General features: G+C 41.8%; 1 protein-coding gene across 1 annotated transcript in view; it reads left to right on the top strand.

Moving 5' to 3' along the window:
• The window catches only part of LOC117360313, a 298,566-nt gene extending 283,528 nt beyond the window's left edge, over positions 1-15,038 (top strand). Inside the window, exons 17-19 of the mRNA XM_033944008.1 lie at positions 2,617-2,639; positions 8,527-8,642; positions 13,789-15,038. Coding sequence (XP_033799899.1) covers positions 2,617-2,639; positions 8,527-8,642; positions 13,789-14,303 — 654 coding nt within the window. The 3' untranslated portion in view covers positions 14,304-15,038. The remainder of the gene's footprint in view (positions 1-2,616; positions 2,640-8,526; positions 8,643-13,788) is intronic.
• Positions 15,039-19,814: the final 4,776 nt, after the last annotated feature.

Genomic DNA, 19,814 nt, shown 5'->3' on the forward strand with positions numbered 1-19,814 from the left:
TATGACCTGGAAGAGTGATTGGGAGAGCAGAGGAATAATGGAGTAGGGATTGAAACTACTAAAAATGGGGGGGGGGGGGAAGGAATGGTGAGTAAGTGGGGTACAAAGAGTGGAGGGGATACAAGAGAAACAGAATGGTATTTGAGAGAGAATGCAATGAGCAGGATGGGGACTGAAAGAGACTGAAGTCAGGGTGAGTAGAAAGAGAGACTGGGTAAGGACAAGGGTAAAGGATTGAAAGACTGAAGGCTTGGGGGCTGCTGGTCAAATATTTTTTGCCTGCTTCGGGCAATGGTACATTAAGGTCTCATTAAGATACTCAGGGGAAGATTCTCAAATATTGTCAGTAAAATACGCCGGGCTGCTGTTGCAGCCACTACTGTAACGATTTTAAAAAGGCGAGCCATTCTTAAAAAACAATGCATGCAAATGAGGTTCGCAGAGAGTCAGCGAGGGTCGCTAAATTTCCATGTGCCAATCACTGGTGATAGCGATCAGCACATGTGCAGAATAAACCTACAAATAATAAAAAAGTCCCTAAATTGAAAATAAGCAGGAGGCATACTCCCTCCCTCCCGCCACCGGCATCCCATAGGAGGGGCCTTAAGCAACCTGGGCCAATCAAAAGCCATAGGTTCCTCCCCAGTGCATCCCAGGATGCACCAGGGAAGGGATGGCCTGCTGGCCATAGGGCATAGGCATCCCTCCAACTGGCCTTCGTAAACAAGGTAAGGGGATGCCTGGGTGTGTATCGGGGTGGGGGGGGGAGTTGCTTGGCGGCAGGAGGGAGTGGGCATCCCTCCCACTGCAGGGGATATCGGGGAGCTGCTGCTTGGCCACAGGAGTGGGCACCCTCCTGTTGTTGGGGGGTGTTGCTTGTTAGTGGGAGGGAATGGGCATCCCTCCTGCTGTGAGAGGGGGGTGGGGGGAGGAGGATGCTTGGCAGCGGCAAAATTTTATGGCAGGTCTGAGCTATCAAGCCTTTCCTTTCAATGTCTGAGCCAATCAGAACTTGGGCACTGACCAGAAAGTAAGGCTATGACAGCTCAGAACTGCTGGAAAATTTTGCTCGCGAATGTAGGACAGCGAGGTTAGGGAATCACCCAGTGATAATAGAGAATCGCTCGAAGTGCTTGTTTAAATATTAATGACCTTGTTGTAATACATATGCATGGCAGAGTTGGAGACTGTTAGGAAGCTCGGAAAAGAATACGGTAAACTGTTTTGATAATCTGCTGCTAAAATACATGAACGCTAAAGTGGCTGGAACTGGTTAACGACCAAGGTAAAGTTTTTAGAATCTTCCCCTTAATGAGAAAATGGCCTTATTAATCAAGGTCTTAAAGGATCTGTGGCAGATATCAGAGAGAATCTGTTCACATCAATTGAGGGTAGTAAAAAGGTGTCAGCTCCCAATTTCTTGGGCTAGCTCCTAGTTTCATACACTCACACCTTTCAAAATAGAGACATTGGCGCAGGCTGGCTTTGGTTTTATCATTTTTATTCAGGTTCAGGCTGATTCCGTCTGGTCTTAGTTTTATTATTTTGGTTTTTATTTCAGATCTGTTGTTATATTTAATTGTTTTATAATTGAAACAGTCCTACAAATTGCTCCAGTTCTACTATAGGAAGGGTGGTATAGCAAGTTAAATAAATAAATAAACACAACTTTTTTTTTTTTTTTTTTAAAAGACAAAACCAAAAACAGCAACTATGACAGTCGATTGTTGGCAACTACAGTCTAATAGTGCAGGAAACCAGAGGATGGGGATCAGGGGCAGGGAGGCAGGCTGCCCCGGGTTCAGTCTTGCTGAGGGCACGGTACCCCTCCTCCTCCTCTCCGCCCGACCCCGCTCCTTTCTTTGCCTTGTGCGCGCCCCTTGCCTTCTCCCATACCATTTTTACTTTCCCAGCGATAGGTTGCTGTCCGTGTTGGCACTGGCGCTATCTCTGATGTCACTTCCGAGACCCACACCAATAAAGTGACATCAAAGGGTGAACTGATGCTGATGTGGGCATGCTGCTCATACTGGAGAAGTTAAAAAGGTATGGGGAACGGGAAGAGGGGTGCCGGGGGGCAGGGAGGACGGCGGGGGAGGGGTGCCACCGCCGTGGGTGCCTTTCACCCTTACTATGCCACTGATTGGGTGAAAAGTGGGAGTTAGGTAGGTTCACAATCATGATCTGTTCTAGGGAGTGGATGGGGTGGGGGAGCTTAAGCAATTGGGGGGGGGATAGGCAACAGGATTTGTTGTCAAGCAACTATAAACAGACAAATTCAAATAAAACTGAAAGTGAAATAATAAACAAGTAAGTTTGAAAAACCAAGGAAAAAGGGCCTCAAACAACATTTTTTGTAAGTAGTTGTAATACCAGGTTTGAGCGGGAAGGGACAGTGAAAAAGTAAAACATTGCATTGATTGTTGTGATCTTCCATATTCTAATGTTTATAATAATGTGATTTCAAATGAAATAAATTTCAGCATATTCTACAGCTATTGCAAAATGAGAGTTTATGCAGGATAGAAAGAGGGATTGGACAGCCGCTGGAAAAAAGTGGACATCATGAGAGGTGCTGTGGATCACAAACTTAATGAGTTGTATTTTCCCTTTTAGGATGGACAAGCCCACTTCAACAGGTATGGATCTGTTTTTATCATTTCTATTTTCATGATTTTACACTGCTGTCTTCACAGTGTTGTCCCTGCGGTCAGTTATTTTTGCCAATATTTTGCCGATCACGTGTTTTCACACTACTGGTTTTACACTGTTTCCTTTCTTCTCTTTAGTTTTACGGTCACCCTCGCAATATGCTGTTCCTGCCGTATCTTTTCACTCTTATAGATTGTTCTGCGGGTTTGGTTAGCGGTTTCTAGTAGTTCTATGGATCAGCTTATTTGTTGTGACTGCACAGGCACTCTATCCATATTGTCCTCATCGCTCATATCATTTGATAGTCCACCTCGGTCTCTTTTTTGCCACTTCTTTTCCTGCCTGTAGTTTATAATTGTTGCACATCCTATCATTATATTGGTCATGCGGCTCTTCTAATTTTTTTATACACTCTCATTTTAGTTATCTCATTCTATTCCTTGTAGGGCAGTTGTTTAATCAGGTTCTCTGTGTTGACGTACCTTCACATTTTGGTATGTAAAGCAAGGAGGCTCTCCTCTCTCTCTGTTCTCCTTTTTTTGCACTTTATTTAGGCTATTTTAGCGTGGGCATCTTACTATTCCCCTTTTCAAATTATCCACATACAGGTTCAATCTAAATCATCCATACACAGGTTTCTCACTGTCAAGTGGCTTCCATTCCATACTTCTTTGGGCTTCAATTTTATTCAAATTCCTCAGGTCGGTCTTTTATTTTACATATGCACACATCACTTCACTTCATTTCACATTCATTTTAAAAATCATTTTTGTTTCACATTGTCGTAATACATTCCATACCATCTTGGGTTTCTTTATTATTCACTCATTTCCACATGTCAGTCATTATTAATTATCCGTATGCACACATCACTTCACCCAGTTTTAATTTCACATTTATTTTAGATATCATGTTTATCTCACATCGTCATAATACATTTCCCCTTTAGGACCCCTGACGAAGGAGTGTTTTTTCTGAAACATGGACCGTGTTGGGTCCCGTGTACTCGTACAAGAGGACCATTTGTTTGAAAAGCTACATTGCATCTTTTTAAATAAAGATAAGACTTTTATACCATTGCACACCAGTTCTGCAGTATTCTTTTGTTTTGTCGCTTGACTTCTCTACTGCAGATTGGTTGGATTATTTGTTTTTGTGTTGTGTTTAGCATTTTTATTATCAGATTATTAATTGAAACCCTGGAAGTTCCCCACAACAGAGATAAAACAAGTCCTTGCCTGCAGGATGTTTGATTTCTAGTGTATGATATCGGTTCTAGGTCAGTAACCACATGGACAATTCTCACCAGACAATACCCACCCACCAAGTGCCACCTGGAAAATTACCACTTAGGTCAATTTCCCCTTAACCAGTTTCCACCCACCCTTGAGGACAATTCCCCTTCATAACATTTACATGACCAAACATATGTACAACATATTTTACATTCATGTTTCTTTTAAATACTAGCTTCCAAGTTATAAATAAATTGCTCTCTGATACACGAGTTAAGTGGCAAAACCCCCTTTCCTTCAACCAAATCCTGCTAGTAACTTCTGCCCCTCTCTCTCCTTTTCATGCAGCATCTGCCATTCCATTTGTAATCTGCCCTTGGCACTCCACTGCCCCACCCCATGATCTGGCATCTCCTTCCCTTTCATCTCTCCCTCCATTCTTCCTCCCTCCCCCCCATGATCTGGCATCTCTTTATCCATTCCTTTCCCTTCCCTTTCCTTTTCTTCCTTCTCCTTTACCCCTCCCTGCCCCCAGTTGGGTGCAATTTTTCTCTCCCCTCTCCCCCCATGGGATGGGTAGTTGGGTATCTCTCTCTTTCTCTTTTCTATTCCAGGCTGCCACTTGCAATCTTTGGGCCACCAGCAGCATAGCTGAACACACTACCTTCGGCAGCCCCGAAAGCTTTCCTTCTTCGACTTCCTGTCTCCGCAGAGGTAGGACAATCCAGAGGGAAAGCTTCTAGGCAGCTTGAAGATTGCAGTATGGGGAAGGGACTGGAGCAGCCCCCTGCTCTTCTGCTCATACTGCTGTTCCAGAATAAGAATTCATATGGAACACTAAGAGGTACTACCAGAGGGGGAATGTCTGGGTTGGAACTATGCTTTGATGGCAATAGCCCATGGTGGTTATAGTCCAGGTGACAATTGATGAGTGGGAACTATCTGGGGGAATCATTCGGATGGTTACTCATCAGATACTGTGATATCGTCATCGAATCAGGTATATTAGATTTGTGCTGCTTGATTGATTGAAGTAATGTAGTAAATGAGCAGTTTAGATGGTATAATCTTGTGATTTTTGCTGATGTATGGGATTTTTATGTTGTGCAAATCCTGAAATATGTATGTAATATTGTGAGCCGCCTTAATTTGGGCATCACTAGGCACTGTGCTGTATTCCATGCAAAACACAATGAATTAAATTGTTTTAAAGGGTTTTTAATGGTGTGGTCAAGTACCACATCATTTAACCCATTAAAGAAACAATTTATCCTTGGATTAAAGTTAGGCATCCTCTATGTATGCACCTCTTATAGAATTTCCACCCTTGTCTCTAATGTTTTACAGATCTTGTGAAGGCAATTTTCAGCTTAACGTTTGGCTAATTTGGGTTTGCTGTGCAAAGGGTGTGAAGACATCTAATCAAGACTTTTTGGTTTCTGATTCTTACTTTTTGAATATTTTTGTAATTTTTTTCCCAACTCCTACTTTAACCCTTTCGCACTCATAATATTTCTGTGCTTAGAAATGCTTAACTTATTTCAGTTGTCATATGGCAATAAGGGACATGAAAGGGTTAATGCATTTTGAATTGTGATAATAGATTGGCATTAAAGGCAGTGCTTTTTCCTGATTTCAGTCCTTCCTGACAGGATGTGTATAATTTTTGAAAAGCAGCAATGAGGCCTCAGATTGGTTGGTCCCCTATGGAATTGGGGACTCTACAAGGTTCATTGCTTTTGGCTACTTTAATTTATATATAGAAACATAGAAACATGACACCAGATAAAGGCCAAATGGCTCATCTAGTCTGCCCATCCACAGTAACCATTATCTCTTTCTCTCTCCGAGAGATCCCACGTGCCTATCCCAGGCTCTCTTGAATTCAGACACAGTCTCTGTTTCCACCACCTCTTCCGGGAGACTGTTCCATGCATCTACCACCCTTTCCGTAAAAAAGTATTTCCTCAGATTACTCTGTTCTATAATTTAGTGGATACACTTTTAATTAAATATAGATTATAGGCCGACAGGATATTTTTTATGCCATTTATTAGAACTGGATTAGAAACTGGTTGATGGACAGACGCCAGAGGGTGGTGGTTAATGGCAGTCGCTCGGAGGAAAGAAAGTGAGTAGTGGAGTCCCTCAGGGTTCGGTACTGGGGCCGATCCTGTTCAATATGTTTGTGAGTGACATTGCTGAAGGGTTAGAAGGAAAAGTTTGCCTTTTTACGGATGATACTAAGATTTGTAACAAAGTAGTCACCGAGGAGGGACTGGAAAATATGAAAAAGGATCTACAAAAGTTAGAGGAATGGTCTAAAACAGGGATCTCAAAGTCCCTCCTTGAGGGCCGCAATCCAGTCTGGTTTTCAGGATTTCCCCAATGAATATGCATTGAAAGCAGTGCATGCACATAGATCTCATGCATATTCATTGGGGAAATTCTGAAAACCCGACTGGATTGCAGCCCTCAAGGAGGGACTTTGAGATCCCTGGTTTAAAATCTGGCAACTAAAATTCAATGCAAAGAAATGCAGAGTAATGCATTTGGGGATTAATAATCGGAAGGAGCCATATATGCTGGGAGGAGAGAGGCTGATATGCACGGATGGGGAGAGGGACCTTGGGGTGATAGTGTCCGAAGATCTAAAGGCGAAAAAACAGTGTGACAAGGCAGTGGCTGCTGCCAGAAGGAAGCTGGGTTGTATAAAGAGAAGCATAACCAGTAGAAGAATGAAGGTGTTGATGCCCCTGTACAGGTCATTAGTGAGGCCCCACTTGGAGTATTGTATTAGTTTTGGAGACCGTATCTGGCGAAGGACACAAAAAGGCTTGAAGCGGTCCAGAGGAGGGCAATGAAAATGATAGGAAGTTTGCGACAAAAGACGTATGAGGAGAGACTGAAAGCCCTGAATATGTATACCTTAGAGGAAAGGAGGGACAGGGGAGATATGATTCAGGCGTTCAAATACTTGAAAAGGTATTAACTTAGAACAAAATCTTTTCCAGTGGAAGGAAAATGGTAAAACCAGAGGACATAATTTGAGGTTGAGGGGTGGGAGACTCAAGAGCAATGTAAAGAAATTCTTCTTTACGGAGAGGATGGTGGATGCCTGGAATGGACTCCAGAGAGAGGTGATGGAGAGGAAAACGGTGATGGAGTTCAAAAAAGCGTGGGATGAACACAGAGGATCTAGAATCGGAAAATAATAGTAAATATTGAAGAACTAAGGCCAGTACTGGGCAGACTTGCACGGTCTGTGTCTGTATATGGCTGTTTGAGGGAGGATGGGCTGGGGAGGGCTTTAATGGCTGGGAGGGTGTAGATGGACTGAAGTTAGCTTTGATGGAGACTTCAGTAGTTGGAACCTAAGAACAGTACCGGGTAGAGCTTTAGATTCTTGCCCAGAAATAGCTAAGGAGAAGAAGAAACCCCCCCCCCAATAAATTTTTAGATTGAATCAGGTTGGGCAGACTAGATGGACCATTTGGGTTTTTATCTACTATGTTACTATGAATCGTGAAGACTGGTTGAGAAGTTCCCAATTATAGAAGACCTGGTTTGATAAAAATGATTTATATATTAATTATAATAAGAACAATACTGGGCCCTAACTTTGGAACATGCTCCCAATTTATTGTGTAAGGAAAGAGAGATATTAGCATTTTATAAGCTGTTAAATGCATATTTTTGAATGGTATTTAGTTAAAAGTTTTAACTTGATTTATTGTTTAGCTTTGTGATATTGTTGAATTGCTGTTTTGAGTTTTTATTTATGATGCTTATAATTAGGCTGATGCTATTGTGGGTAGTTATTAGTTGGTTTTGTTTTTTCCCATTATTTTTTCAGGTTTTATTTGGTTTTTTTCTTTATTTTAAATTCTAGTTTTATTTGAGCTATTGTTATTGTTTTTATTTATACGATGTAGATGCTTTTGAAAACCACAGAGATATTCATTTTTTAAAAAATAGAACATTTGTGTTTTTATGTCTGAATGCCATAAAGAGTGAAAATTGACAGCAGAAAGGTCAAAACAGGTGACCTTACCCACACAACCAACTTCAAAAACCAAGGAGCTCCCCTGCCCTCCTTTTAACCCTTTCAGGACCATAAGGATCATAGGCCAATTTTTGTGGTTTTGACGACATTTTTATGGTAAAAAGGGCTTGCAGATGCCAAAATATTGATTTTTTTTGTGAAATATCATTATTTTTTTAAAAAAAAATCACACTTCTGGCTTATGGACAGTGTGGCAAGTGAATCTTCTCGTCAATCTGGCAACGACGCTAATGAATGAATGTCGGAACCAGTTTGTTTACATAAAGGCAGTATCATATGGAATCCGTACATATCAAATTTAGAACTGTAGACTATCCCAATCAAAATTTATAGGATTTTAAAGTTATGGGACAAATATGTCCCTTGGTCCTGAAAGGGTTAAAAATTAATAGTCCAAATTTTCCTCTTCAATTCATTCTGTAACAGAGATATTCTTATGGTTTATGGTAGATAAACATAATTATAATGGAGCATTTTTCTTAATAATACAAAATAGGCATAGCTCATTAATACATCTTTAGTCTCAACTGAAAGGTGTATATTAAATAATAACAAGAACATTTGTGTCCATAGATGTGACCATGGAATGCAGGAGAGACCCAGGTGTGAATCTGCTCTTCTGGATGAGAAATTTTTAGTATTTCTTGGACATTATGTTGGTCCCAATCTTTTACTCAAGAAATATAAAGGTGAAAGACTGTTATTATTATGTTGTATTGTTTCACTTAAAGATTCTTTTTATGGTATTCTCCACGCAGATAAACTGGGAAAATCACTTCTTTTCAAAATCACAGGTCTTTGGAATGACCTTACTATCCTGCTGCGTAACCTGAGCTCCCTCCATTTATTCCGCAAGCAACTAAAAACCTGGCTCTTCTCTAACATGTAATTTCTTTTCCCTTACTTTTCCACTCGATTTATAAACTTATGTAAACCTTTTCCTACCCTTTCTCATTTTTAAGTTCTTGTAAACCATGCCGAGCTCTACTTCCGTGGAGATGATGCGGTATATAAACTTAAGGTTTAGTTTAGTTTATTTATGTTAGCAAATGTCTTTAAAATATGTATTTGAATTATGAATTTTTTTGTTTACTGCATTTAAGGGTCCTTTTACTAAGGTACGCTAGCCATTTTAGTGCATACTAAATATTAGCGTGCGCTAACGCATCCATTATATCCTATGGACACGTCAGCGTTTAGCCTTAGTAAAAGGACCCCTTAGTAAAGTACACTTCTCCCTCCGAATTCGCGGTTTCAGCAATCACGTTTTCGATTATTTACGGTTTGTAGCTTGCTGGCTCCTCCCCCCAAATTATGTCAGCTTGCATAGAGAAATTGCTGATTCCAAGCATTTACAGAGAAAATCGTTGATTCCCAGCACTTACTTCACAATGTTTTGCCTCTTCAGGAACAGGCCAGGTCTCCCACCATGTTATTCCCGGTTTCACCAAATTCACGATGGATAGAAAACAGCGAATAACATATGAAAAAGTTATTTGTGTTTTTTCTGTATTCGCGGGACTGTTAATCCCCTATCACAGCGAATAAGGAGGGAGAAGTGTATATTGCTTAGATAAAGCAGGATTATAAATTCAATGTGTTTCCTTCACACCTAAGCAATTGTGTGTAAGAGAACAAAAAACCCCGAAGCTTGATGCCGATGGCAAGATCAGCATGTGGGCTTTGCTCTCAGCTCTTTTCAGTAACATGCAGGAGTTTCTTTCTGAACACATATGTAATCACAAACTCCTTTCTCCTTCCTAGACTCAGCATGAACCTTGGTGTGTAGAATTAACAGCCATGTAAGGCATAGATAGCTGGATACTGCTTTGTATAACACGTGGCATTTCCTTCTCTTCCCCTTCCTGAACCGCCTCCTTTGAATTATTTGGATTTCAGTCTCTAGTGAGGTTTTTACTGCTTCCCTTGTCTTTCTTTTGGCTCTATGAGTCTTCTCCCTTGTTGTGCTGCATAACATTTTTGGAAAATATTGGTTTGTTTGTTTTTAGACTGGGTATACCGCCTAATCCAACAAACGGGTTAAGGCAGTGTACAAATATAAAACATTAGGTTAAAAAAGGAAAAGGACCTCTCAAAGAGTGGGTAGTGGGATAGACACGGAGAATGCCTAAATAGAAAAAGAAGGGAAAAACAAATGGCAAAAGACTGAAGAAGGTTCACCAAATCCAGCATGGGGGAACTAAGGCCAATGCCAGACAAACTTCTATGATCTGTGTCCCGCAAAAGGCAGGTGAAGTTTGACAACTCCAGTGTTGTTGGCCACTTTATTGTCATGAGCTGTACAGTTCAGGGGGGAGGGGAAAACATCTTGATTGGTAAATTGAATACAAGTGATAGGGCTGCTTCTTGCTGTAGAGCCAAAGATTGACTTAATGGTAAGGCAAGTGTGGGAGGGAACATCAAGCTGTGGGGATGGGGTGCAGGGGGGAGTATTGCATCATGGGGTGGGGGGAAGGAGGTGTAAGGAGAGATGCTAGACTGTGCTGGGGGAAGGAGAGAGAGAGGGAGGGAATTAGAGTTGGACCTGATGGGGAGGGAGAGAGAGAGAGAGGGAATAGGATTGGGGTGGGGGGATGGAGTGAGAATTGGCCTTGGAGCTAGGGGCCAGAGGAGAAGGAGGGAGGGAAAGAGAAGGGGGAAGGGTAGAGAAGGGGGAGTGTAGAGAATTTGACCTGAGACTGGGGAGGGGGGAGGGTATAGAATTGGACCTGAGACTGGTGAGGGTAGAGAGAGGGGTAGAGAGAGAATTGGACCTGGGTCTAGGGAAAGAGAAAATTGCACCTAGGGATAGAGAGGAGGGAAAGAGAGAGTGGGACCTGGGGGTGGGTGGGATGGAGGGAGATAGAGAGTTGGATTTGGGGATGGTAGTCCATATTCAGATAAGTTATCTGGATAATTTAAACGGGCATTTTCAAAAGGACAATTGCTCATAATGTCCAAAAAGCCCATCCATGTCACAGCCATTTTCGAGCAACAAATATGTTGGGGTTTCCAGTTTGAAAATACATGAAAATATCCTAAATGAACAGCCATTTTACAAACTGAAAAATCCAAATAATGAATGCAAAAAATTCCAGGGACAAGAACGTCTGTCTGGCAGCATTTTAACAGAAATGGCCACACTGACATGGTTGCTGAGTAGAGGGAGAGCCTAGTAGTCACTGCAGTGGACTAAACCAGGGCATCCAGGTTCATATCTCCCTACAACTCTTTTACATGAGCCCTACATGAACAAGGAAATTTACCTGCTGTACCTGACTATATACCACTTAAATATCCTTTAGGCTTGCAGGTGTCATAAATAGTTAGGTATACCTATATGTCTGTTTCTGAAGGGCTCACAATTTAAATAGAGCTGAAGTGGGAATTGAACCTAGATCTTGACCACCTGCAGTGACCAGTAGGCTACTCTTCAGATCTGCTTTCTGCTATGTTCAAAATGCCCATAATGCTGCTGTTTCTTTCCAGTTTCACTTTCTGGGGAGAAGAAGGGTGACTACAACCATTGGGGGATTAAAAAGGTGTCATGCCTTAATCCCTTCAATGGTCAGCTACTCAATCAGAGCACCGTTTTGTACCTGGGTCACGACTGAAACAGGTCTATATAAAAATGTCCTTCTTTTTAGAATTGGATGATTCTTCCCATTTAATTATCACTGTTGGACATCCTTATTTTGTGTCCTCCCTAGTCCCGCCCACAACATGCCCCCTTGCTATTTGGTCGAATTGCAGTCTAGGACAGTGTTTTTCAACCTTTTTACACCCGTGGACCGGCAGAAATAAAAGAATTATTTTGTGGACCGGCAAACTTCTAGGACTAAAATTTAAAAACCCTGCTTCCACCCCATCTCCGCAAGCTCGGTCCCCACAAATCATCTGATCCCATCCGCATAAGCCTCAGTTATGATTTTAGATTGAATATATTTTATTAAAGTATAAAAAGAAACAATATTCTGTACAACTGTCATTTTATAAATACAAATAATACAGAGCAAGGATCAACAAAATCCCTGTCTCCCCTCCCCTTCACATATCTACTATCAAGAAAATTGAATAAGCCATGCTACACAGAAATATCATGCTAACAGAATACTACAGTCACACATGACAGGAATAGTGTTAGGGGAGTGCAACTAGGGCAACTGCTCCTTGGTCAGAGAGCCCCCTAAGCCAGCTGGAAGCTAAAGAAGCACTGCCTGGTCTTTGCAGTCCCCAGTTATGTCTAACACCAGTTCTAGCAGGATATATATTTCAAATCTGATATATTCTAATCACAAAATAGAAATAAAATTATTTTTTTCTACCTTTTGTTGTCTCTGGTTTCTGCTTTCATCTTCTTTTCACTCTCTTCCTTCCAGCGTCTGCTCTCTTTGTCTTCTCAATCCAGCATCTGTCCCTTCCATCCACTGTCTGCCCTCTCCCCCTTCCATATGGTATCTGTCTTCTTCCTATGCCCTTCTGCCCTTTCCATCCAGCCTATGCCCCCTCTCTCCTTTTTACATGATTCATTCCAGCTTCACTGCTCTCTTCATTTTTATCTCTCCTACACCAGATCTAGCATCGTTGTCCCTCTCTGCTTATTTCTCTGCTGACACCTTCCCATCATCAATCTCTCTACTTTCTCATGCCTGTCTCTCCCCTTCACCTCCTTTATTCTCCCTGCCAACTGTTTCCTTCCTTTTTTCCTTCTCCTTTCCCTCCTCCTGTCCACCAGTAACTCTCTTCCCTTCCTCCCCTCCCAGCAGCATCTCTCCTTCTCCTTCTCTCCAGATCCAGTAGCACCTGTCCCTTTTTTTCCCTTGTCCAGAAGCTTCCCAGACTCATTTCCCTCCTCCCTTCCCAGCAGCATCTCTCCTCCCTCTCCAGGTCCAGTAGCAGCTGTCCCTTTTTTTCCCTTGTCCAGCAGCTTCCCAGACTCCTTTCCCTCCTCTCCTCCCAGCAGCATCTCTCCTTTTCCCTCTCCAGGTCCAGTAGCAGCTGTCCCTTTTTTTCTCTTGCCCAGCAGCTTCCCAGCCTCCAGCAGTGGCTTTCTCCCCTCCAGCAGCTCTTCTTACTTGCCAGCGCAGCGATTCAGGAAAGCAGCCTTGGGTCATTTGTTGGGTTGCGCCGTCTCTGAGGAAAGAGAAAGTTGCATCATCAGAGACGGCCGCGACTCAGCAAAAGCCCCTACTGAATATGCATGGAGCAGATTTATATGCCTGGCACCTCTATTATATGCAGATCTCTCTCATGCATCTTCATTAGGGTCATCCTGAAAACCCGACTAGCCTGGGGTCCTGCAGGACAAGGTTGAGAACCACTGGTCTAGGATATCCAAATTCTGACATTCCAAAATTGCAATTTGGATGTTTTGATTAGATGGACTTCTTTTTTTTTTTTTTTTGCCATTTTGAGAAAAAATCCAGGAAAACATCGAGCAGGGTCTGTCTCTTGCCTGTATGTTGTACAGTGCTGCATGAATCTGGTAGTGTTTTATAAATAATAAATAGTAGCAGTAGTAAATTCTCAGGCATGGATCCTGGTGTGCCATATACAGAATAGAACTCCATTTACTGAATCTAGTTCTTTATGCTTAAGATAGAGATTCTGGAGGCAGGGAGACCAAACATTTTTTTCCCCCAGTTCTTTTTTTTAATACTTATAATTTCTGTATTTTGAGGCACTATAGAGCTGAAGGGTGCTAAAGCTTAGCAAACTAGTCTTTGATTGCTGATGCAACTTGTTGATAAATGTTCCTTCTTACCTATTAGCCAATGGAATTATACCCAGAAGTGAACTCTGAGTTTGAAACTGGGGTTTTTTTCCCCTTTGCAGAGATTGTTACTCTCAACACTAGAACTGCACAACCACATCTTGTCCTAAGTGCTGATGGAAAAACTGTGAAATATGGCTTCGTCAAACAGAACCTACCCGATTATCCTGAGAGGTTTGACTTTGAACCTTGTGTACAGGGTTGTGAGGGATTTACATCTGGAAGACACTATTGGGAGGTGGAGGTGGGGAATGGAAAGCACTGGGCTGTGGGTATCGCTGCTGAATCTGCAAAGAAGAAAGGGCGGAAAAGGTTTATCCCCCAAATGGGAATCTGGTCAGTGGAGCATGTTTGTGATTACTATGATGCTTTGACCTTTCCAAAATCAACTCGTCTGAGCATGAAGGAACAACCTCAGAAAGTAGGATTGTATTTGGACTATGAACAGCAGCAGTTGTCGTTTTACAATGCTGAGAACATGGCTCACATCTACACATTCACAGATTTCTTCAAGGAGAAAGTGTTTCCTCTGTTTGGGACTTATGATCCAGTAACACCGCTTAGGGTGTGCTCCTAACACGAATGGCTAAGGCAACAGTCCCTCTTAGCAAGACATCAATTAACGTTGTCTGTTTCAATTGCTGTGTCTGAGAGAGCAGTCAATTCTCTGTGCTTTAGAAAAAAAAAAAAAGTGCGGTTATACACTATGGGCCCTATTCTATATATGGTGCCTAAAAAATCAGCACCAACTAGAATAGCGCATAGCATGATTCTCCAATATGCATGTTATAGAATTGTGCTTAGCACCTGTGTATTATTTAGGCCAACTAAAACCGGGCCTATATGCCTGCATCTAAGTTGTGCGCGGATCCGGTATATTCTGTAAAAATGTGTATAACTTTTAGGAATATCCCTGATCTGTCCTGATCTGCCTCTAGCCACAGCCCCTTTCAAATTCACACATTGCAACTTACATAGTACCATAGTAGATGACGGCAGATAAAGACCCGAATGGTCCATCCAATCTGCCCAACCTGATTCAATTTAAATTTTTTACATTTTTTCTTCTTAGCTATTTCTGGGCAAGAATCTAAAGCTCTACCCAGTACTGTGCTTGGGTTCATACTGCCGAAATCTCCATTAAAACCTACTCCAGCCCATCCTCCACCAAATGGCCATATAAAGACACAGACCAAATGGCCATCAAATGGCCACCCCAGCCCATCCTCCACCAAATGGCCATATACAGACACAGACCAAATGGCCATCAAATGGCCACCCCAGCCCATCCTCCACCAAATGGCCATGTAAAGACAGACCGTGCAAGTCTGCCCAGTACTGGCCTTAGTTCAATTTTTAATATTATTTTCTGATTTTAGATCCTCTGTGTTCATCCCACGCTTCTTTGAACTCAGTCACAATTTTACTCTCTACCACCTCTCTTGGGAGCACATTCCAGGCATCCACCACCCTCTCCTTAAAGTAGAATTTCCTAACATTGCCTTTGAATCTTCTACCATTCAACCTCAAATTATGTCCTCTGGTTTTACCATTTCCCTTTATCTGGAAATGATTATGTTCTACGTTAATACCCTTCAAGTATTTGAACGTCTGAATCATATCTCCCCTATCTCTCCTTTCCTCTAGGGCAGTGATGGCTAACCTTTTTGAGCCCGAGTGCCCAAACTGCCGCACAAAACCAAAGAATTTCCTCAAAGTGCCAGCACGTCAATTAAACCTTAATAACAAGATTTTAGTATCTAAAAACTCTTTATAAAGTTGCCTGAACTATGTAACATCATTTTTAAAGGTTGGAATCTTTGTATTGTCAGAGAATCAATTTGATTCACAATCCTTTGGTTTTCATTTCAATTTATTGGCAATTTATAATGTTTTAATGATTTCATTCAATTTAATGAATTTAGGAAGAATTTGATTCAGTTACACAATATATTTTAAATGTATTATTCACATAACATGTCAAATGTATCCTGAGTAAAAAAAAAGATAAACTTCTTAAAACTGTTAACTTTGTCAAGACTCGGTGTGCATTCCCAAAGAGTCTATACATGTTTTTTTGTAAAATTTACAATCAAATTAGAAAATAGTTAAATCATTACATTTCTAATAATATGATGTAAAGAAAACAAAAGAGCTTTCAATTAAACCAACCGTTTTTATTGGAAATTCCAGATTGGAATACAACAGGGCCATGTAAAGTCCCTTTTTTAAATAACATCTTTAAATAATATTTAAATAACTTAGAAAGTGTCTTAACTGCAAACTGAAAACACTGCTTCATGTAAACATATGCATTGGGCATGCTCTGAAACAAATTAATGTGATTTTTGTTGTTGCATGCATGCTGATAACTTGTCAATCCTTGGCTCATAGTGCGTTAATTTCAGAGCAACACTTGCAGCACTCATGTCATCCGTTAATCTGTTTCTAGCATCAGATTTTATATGATTCAAAGCCGAAAACAGCTGCTCACAAGCATAGGATGACCCAAACAAAGTAAGAAGAACAATCCCAAGTGCTTTCATGAACTTAAAATTGTCTGGCAGAGAATTCCACGCTTTTAGGATTTCATTTTCAGAACTGCTAGCAGTGATTTCATTTGTCACCCTTTCACACTCAATACGTTCAAGAGCCGCACGCAGGTCATTGAATTTACTTTTCCAGATAGAGCTTTCTTGAAATTCCAGTAGCTCCATTTCCAAATTTTGAATATCCAACCACTGTAAGCAGGAAAGATCAAGATCTTCAAATGTGGACTTTTCTGGGGAAGTTATAAATGAAAGGGTTGTCTCCATCTTACGGAACTGAGAAAATCTTTTACTAAAATTCTCCTTTGCTTCGGCTACAATGGTGGAATATTCTTTGTGGATTTCCTGGTGTTTTTTATGACTGTCCACAAATGTTGTAGAATTATCCAAATGTATTTTTAGGTTGGGAAAATATTTTAGCTGTCCACTCTCAAGGTCTTTTTCAAAAACATGCAATTTTCTCTCAAAAGCTTTGATGTCACTAAACATGCTTTCTGCTGTTTTTCCCATGCCTTGTAATTTTTTGTTTAGTACATTAAAGTGGTTAGTAAAATCTGTAAAGAACATGAGGTTGGTAAGCCAGGCCATGTTGGTGAGTTGAGGATAGTCTTCCCCCTTTTCGTTCATAAATAGCCTAACTTCTTCCAAGCAGGCCACAAATCTCTCTAACACTCGTCCTCTGCTCAGCCACCGGAAATTATTGTACATCAGTAAAGTGTTATATTGTGCCTGAACCTCATCAAGAAGGGCTTGAAATTGTCGAAAATTAAGATCACGTACCATGATGAAGTTCACCATTTTTGTTACATCTTTGAGGACATCGTCAAGTTTTTTGCTGCTTTCTTTGGCGCAGAGAGCCTCTTGATGTATTATGCAGTGAAATTGAATCAGTGGATGTTTTGCTTCCTTAGCAAAGAAATGAATGAATCCTGATGTTGTCCCCACCATGCTAGGTGCTCCATCGCTAGTAACTGAAACTACTTTTTCTGGACTTATGTCTAGTGATGAAAAAGCCTCCATCACAGCATTGTGGATATCTATCCCTTGTGTTCTTCCAGGCAAAGACAGCAGTTTTACCAGCTCTTCTCTCATGATGTCACCAGTAGCATAACGCAAAATGAGAGCTAGTCTTGCATGGTTAGTAATATCTGTACTTTCATCCAAGCACATGGAGTAGAAGGGTGCTTTTTGTAAGTCGCAAGTAAGCTGTTGACTAACATCAGCAGCCATTCGCAGAACCCTATCTTTTGCAGTATTTCTGCTTAGCGGCATCTCAGAGATGCGCTGCACAATTTTATCCTTGTTTTGGAAATCATGGAAGAGTGAATTACTCCCAGCCAAAATTGCCTTTTTGATTAAATCTCCATCAGAGAGGGGCTTACCATGTTTTGCCATGCACAGTGAAATTTGAAAGCTGGCAACTGTAAGATGATTAGTTTTTGAAAGATAGTTGCTAAAACTAAGAGACTGGGAGTGATATTTCTTTAATTTTCCTACAAGGAACTCTTTTCTTTGAGCTAAACCAAGTTCAGCAACACTGTTATGGTTGGTCTCAAAGTGACGTTTGACACTTGATGTGCGAGACACAACACTTTCATTACACATAATACACAATGCTTTCCCACTGCGTTCAATCACTCCATATGTACTCTGTCCAGGCCTCTTGGAATGGTCTTCCACTATCTGTTTTTGCTTTTTTTGCTGTACTCATTTTCTTTGTTCAAGACTTCAAGTGTACAAAAGGATAAAATTTGTATAATAAAAAAAATCTAATGAAGTGCTGTATACAAATCCATCTCCATAAAAAAATATGTGATTGGGGAATTTTACTAATTGTAGACATCCGTTTTGGTCAAAAAATATACTGTCCGGGTGAAAACCAGACTTGTGCAACCTGAGTGTATGGGAAAAGGACTTTTATTTTTCATTATTGGAGCCTTTGTTATTTTATTATGATGTTTACAAAAGCACTGTGAAGGGCCACATATACACTTTACTGTTTTTTGCTATATTGAGTTTTCCATAAGGTACAGCGCAGAGGATTAGTGTGTTGGTTGTTCACAGAGAGCCCAGCCTTCCTCTCAGCTTACTGAACTTCTCTATGCAATCATCATAAGCAGCTTTTTTATTTCCTCGAATTTAGCATGTCCCCCATGGAAGATACAGAGGTTTTTACAGAGGAGCACATTATTAGACACATTAACTTCCCCCCATATCCTCACCTCTCTAGCATGGGAGCACTAGGAACTGTTCCTGATTACAGATGTCACATGTGGAGTCACACTACAGCCTCACTGAGTTCCTGTGACAGACTCAGTGTGAAGCTTCTCTTCCTCCCCCCACTTCCCCCTCACACACTGCCTGGCTCATAGGATACTAAGGGGAAGGCAGGCAGGCTAAACATCCACTCACAGGACTGCAGCCAGCACAGGAGGATGGGCCGCGGCCCACCGGGATAATGCCCGGTCCTCCCAATGGCCAGTCCGGCCCTGTTGCCAGGTGAGCTGCAAAGCAGACACCGGCACACTCGCCTCCCGCCGCACCGCATATCTTAATTGCGGACTAGAGAGTTGCGCGGGGACAGAAATCCCACCCGTCCCCGCCAAAGTCTCACCCGTCCCCGTGAGGAATCCCTCCGTCCCCACCCGTCCCCGTGAGGAATGTCCTCCATCCCCGCGAGGAATGTCCTCCGCCCTGCTTGTCCCCGTGAGGAATCCCCTCCGTCTCCGCCCGTCCCTATAAACTTCAGAAATAGTTATTTCATTTAATTATGCTACTGAATTAAAGGCTCTGGTAGAAACCCATTTACAAATAAGTAAAAAGACTTTATTAATTTGGAAATATTAATTGGGAAGAATACACACTTTGTAAACGGGTTTCTACCAGAGCCTCTTTTGTTTATAAATTTTTATCAACACAACTAATATACTACTTTATCCTGAAGCAAAAAAAAAAGAAAAAAAGAAATAGAATTCTTTTCCTACCTTTGTTGCCTGGTTTCTGCTTACCTCATGTTCTCATTCAGTTCCTTCCATCCACTGTCTCTCTTCCTTCTGCGTCTTCCATTTGCTCTGTTACTGTGCCTCTCCCTTTCTCCCCCCTTCCAAATTGGTCTGGCACCCATCTTCTTCCCTCTGCTCCCCCCATAGTCTGGCATCTCTGTCTTCTTCCCTGCCAGCGTCTTCTCCCCACTCTCTCTTCCCCATTTCCTTTCAGCGTCCTTCTCCCCCCCCATCTTCCCCATGTCCTGTCAGCGTCCTTCTCCCCCCTCTGTCTTCCCCATGGCCTTTCAGCATCCTTCTCCACCCCCGTCTTCCCCATAGCCTTTCAGCGTCCTTCTCCACCCCACCCCCCGTCTTCCCCATGTCCTGTCAGCGTCCTTCTCCCCGTTCTGTCTTCCACAAATGCTTTCAGTGTCCTTCCCCCCCACCCCGTCTTCCCCATGGCCTTTCAGCGTCCTTCTTCACCCCTTTGTCTTCCCCATGTGCTTTCAGCGTCCTTCTCCCCCCGTCTTCCCCATGTCCTGTCAGCGTCCTTCT

This window comes from Geotrypetes seraphini, chromosome 5, assembly GCF_902459505.1.
Source record: "Geotrypetes seraphini chromosome 5, aGeoSer1.1, whole genome shotgun sequence".
In the NCBI taxonomy this organism is placed as follows: Eukaryota; Metazoa; Chordata; class Amphibia; order Gymnophiona; family Dermophiidae; genus Geotrypetes; species Geotrypetes seraphini.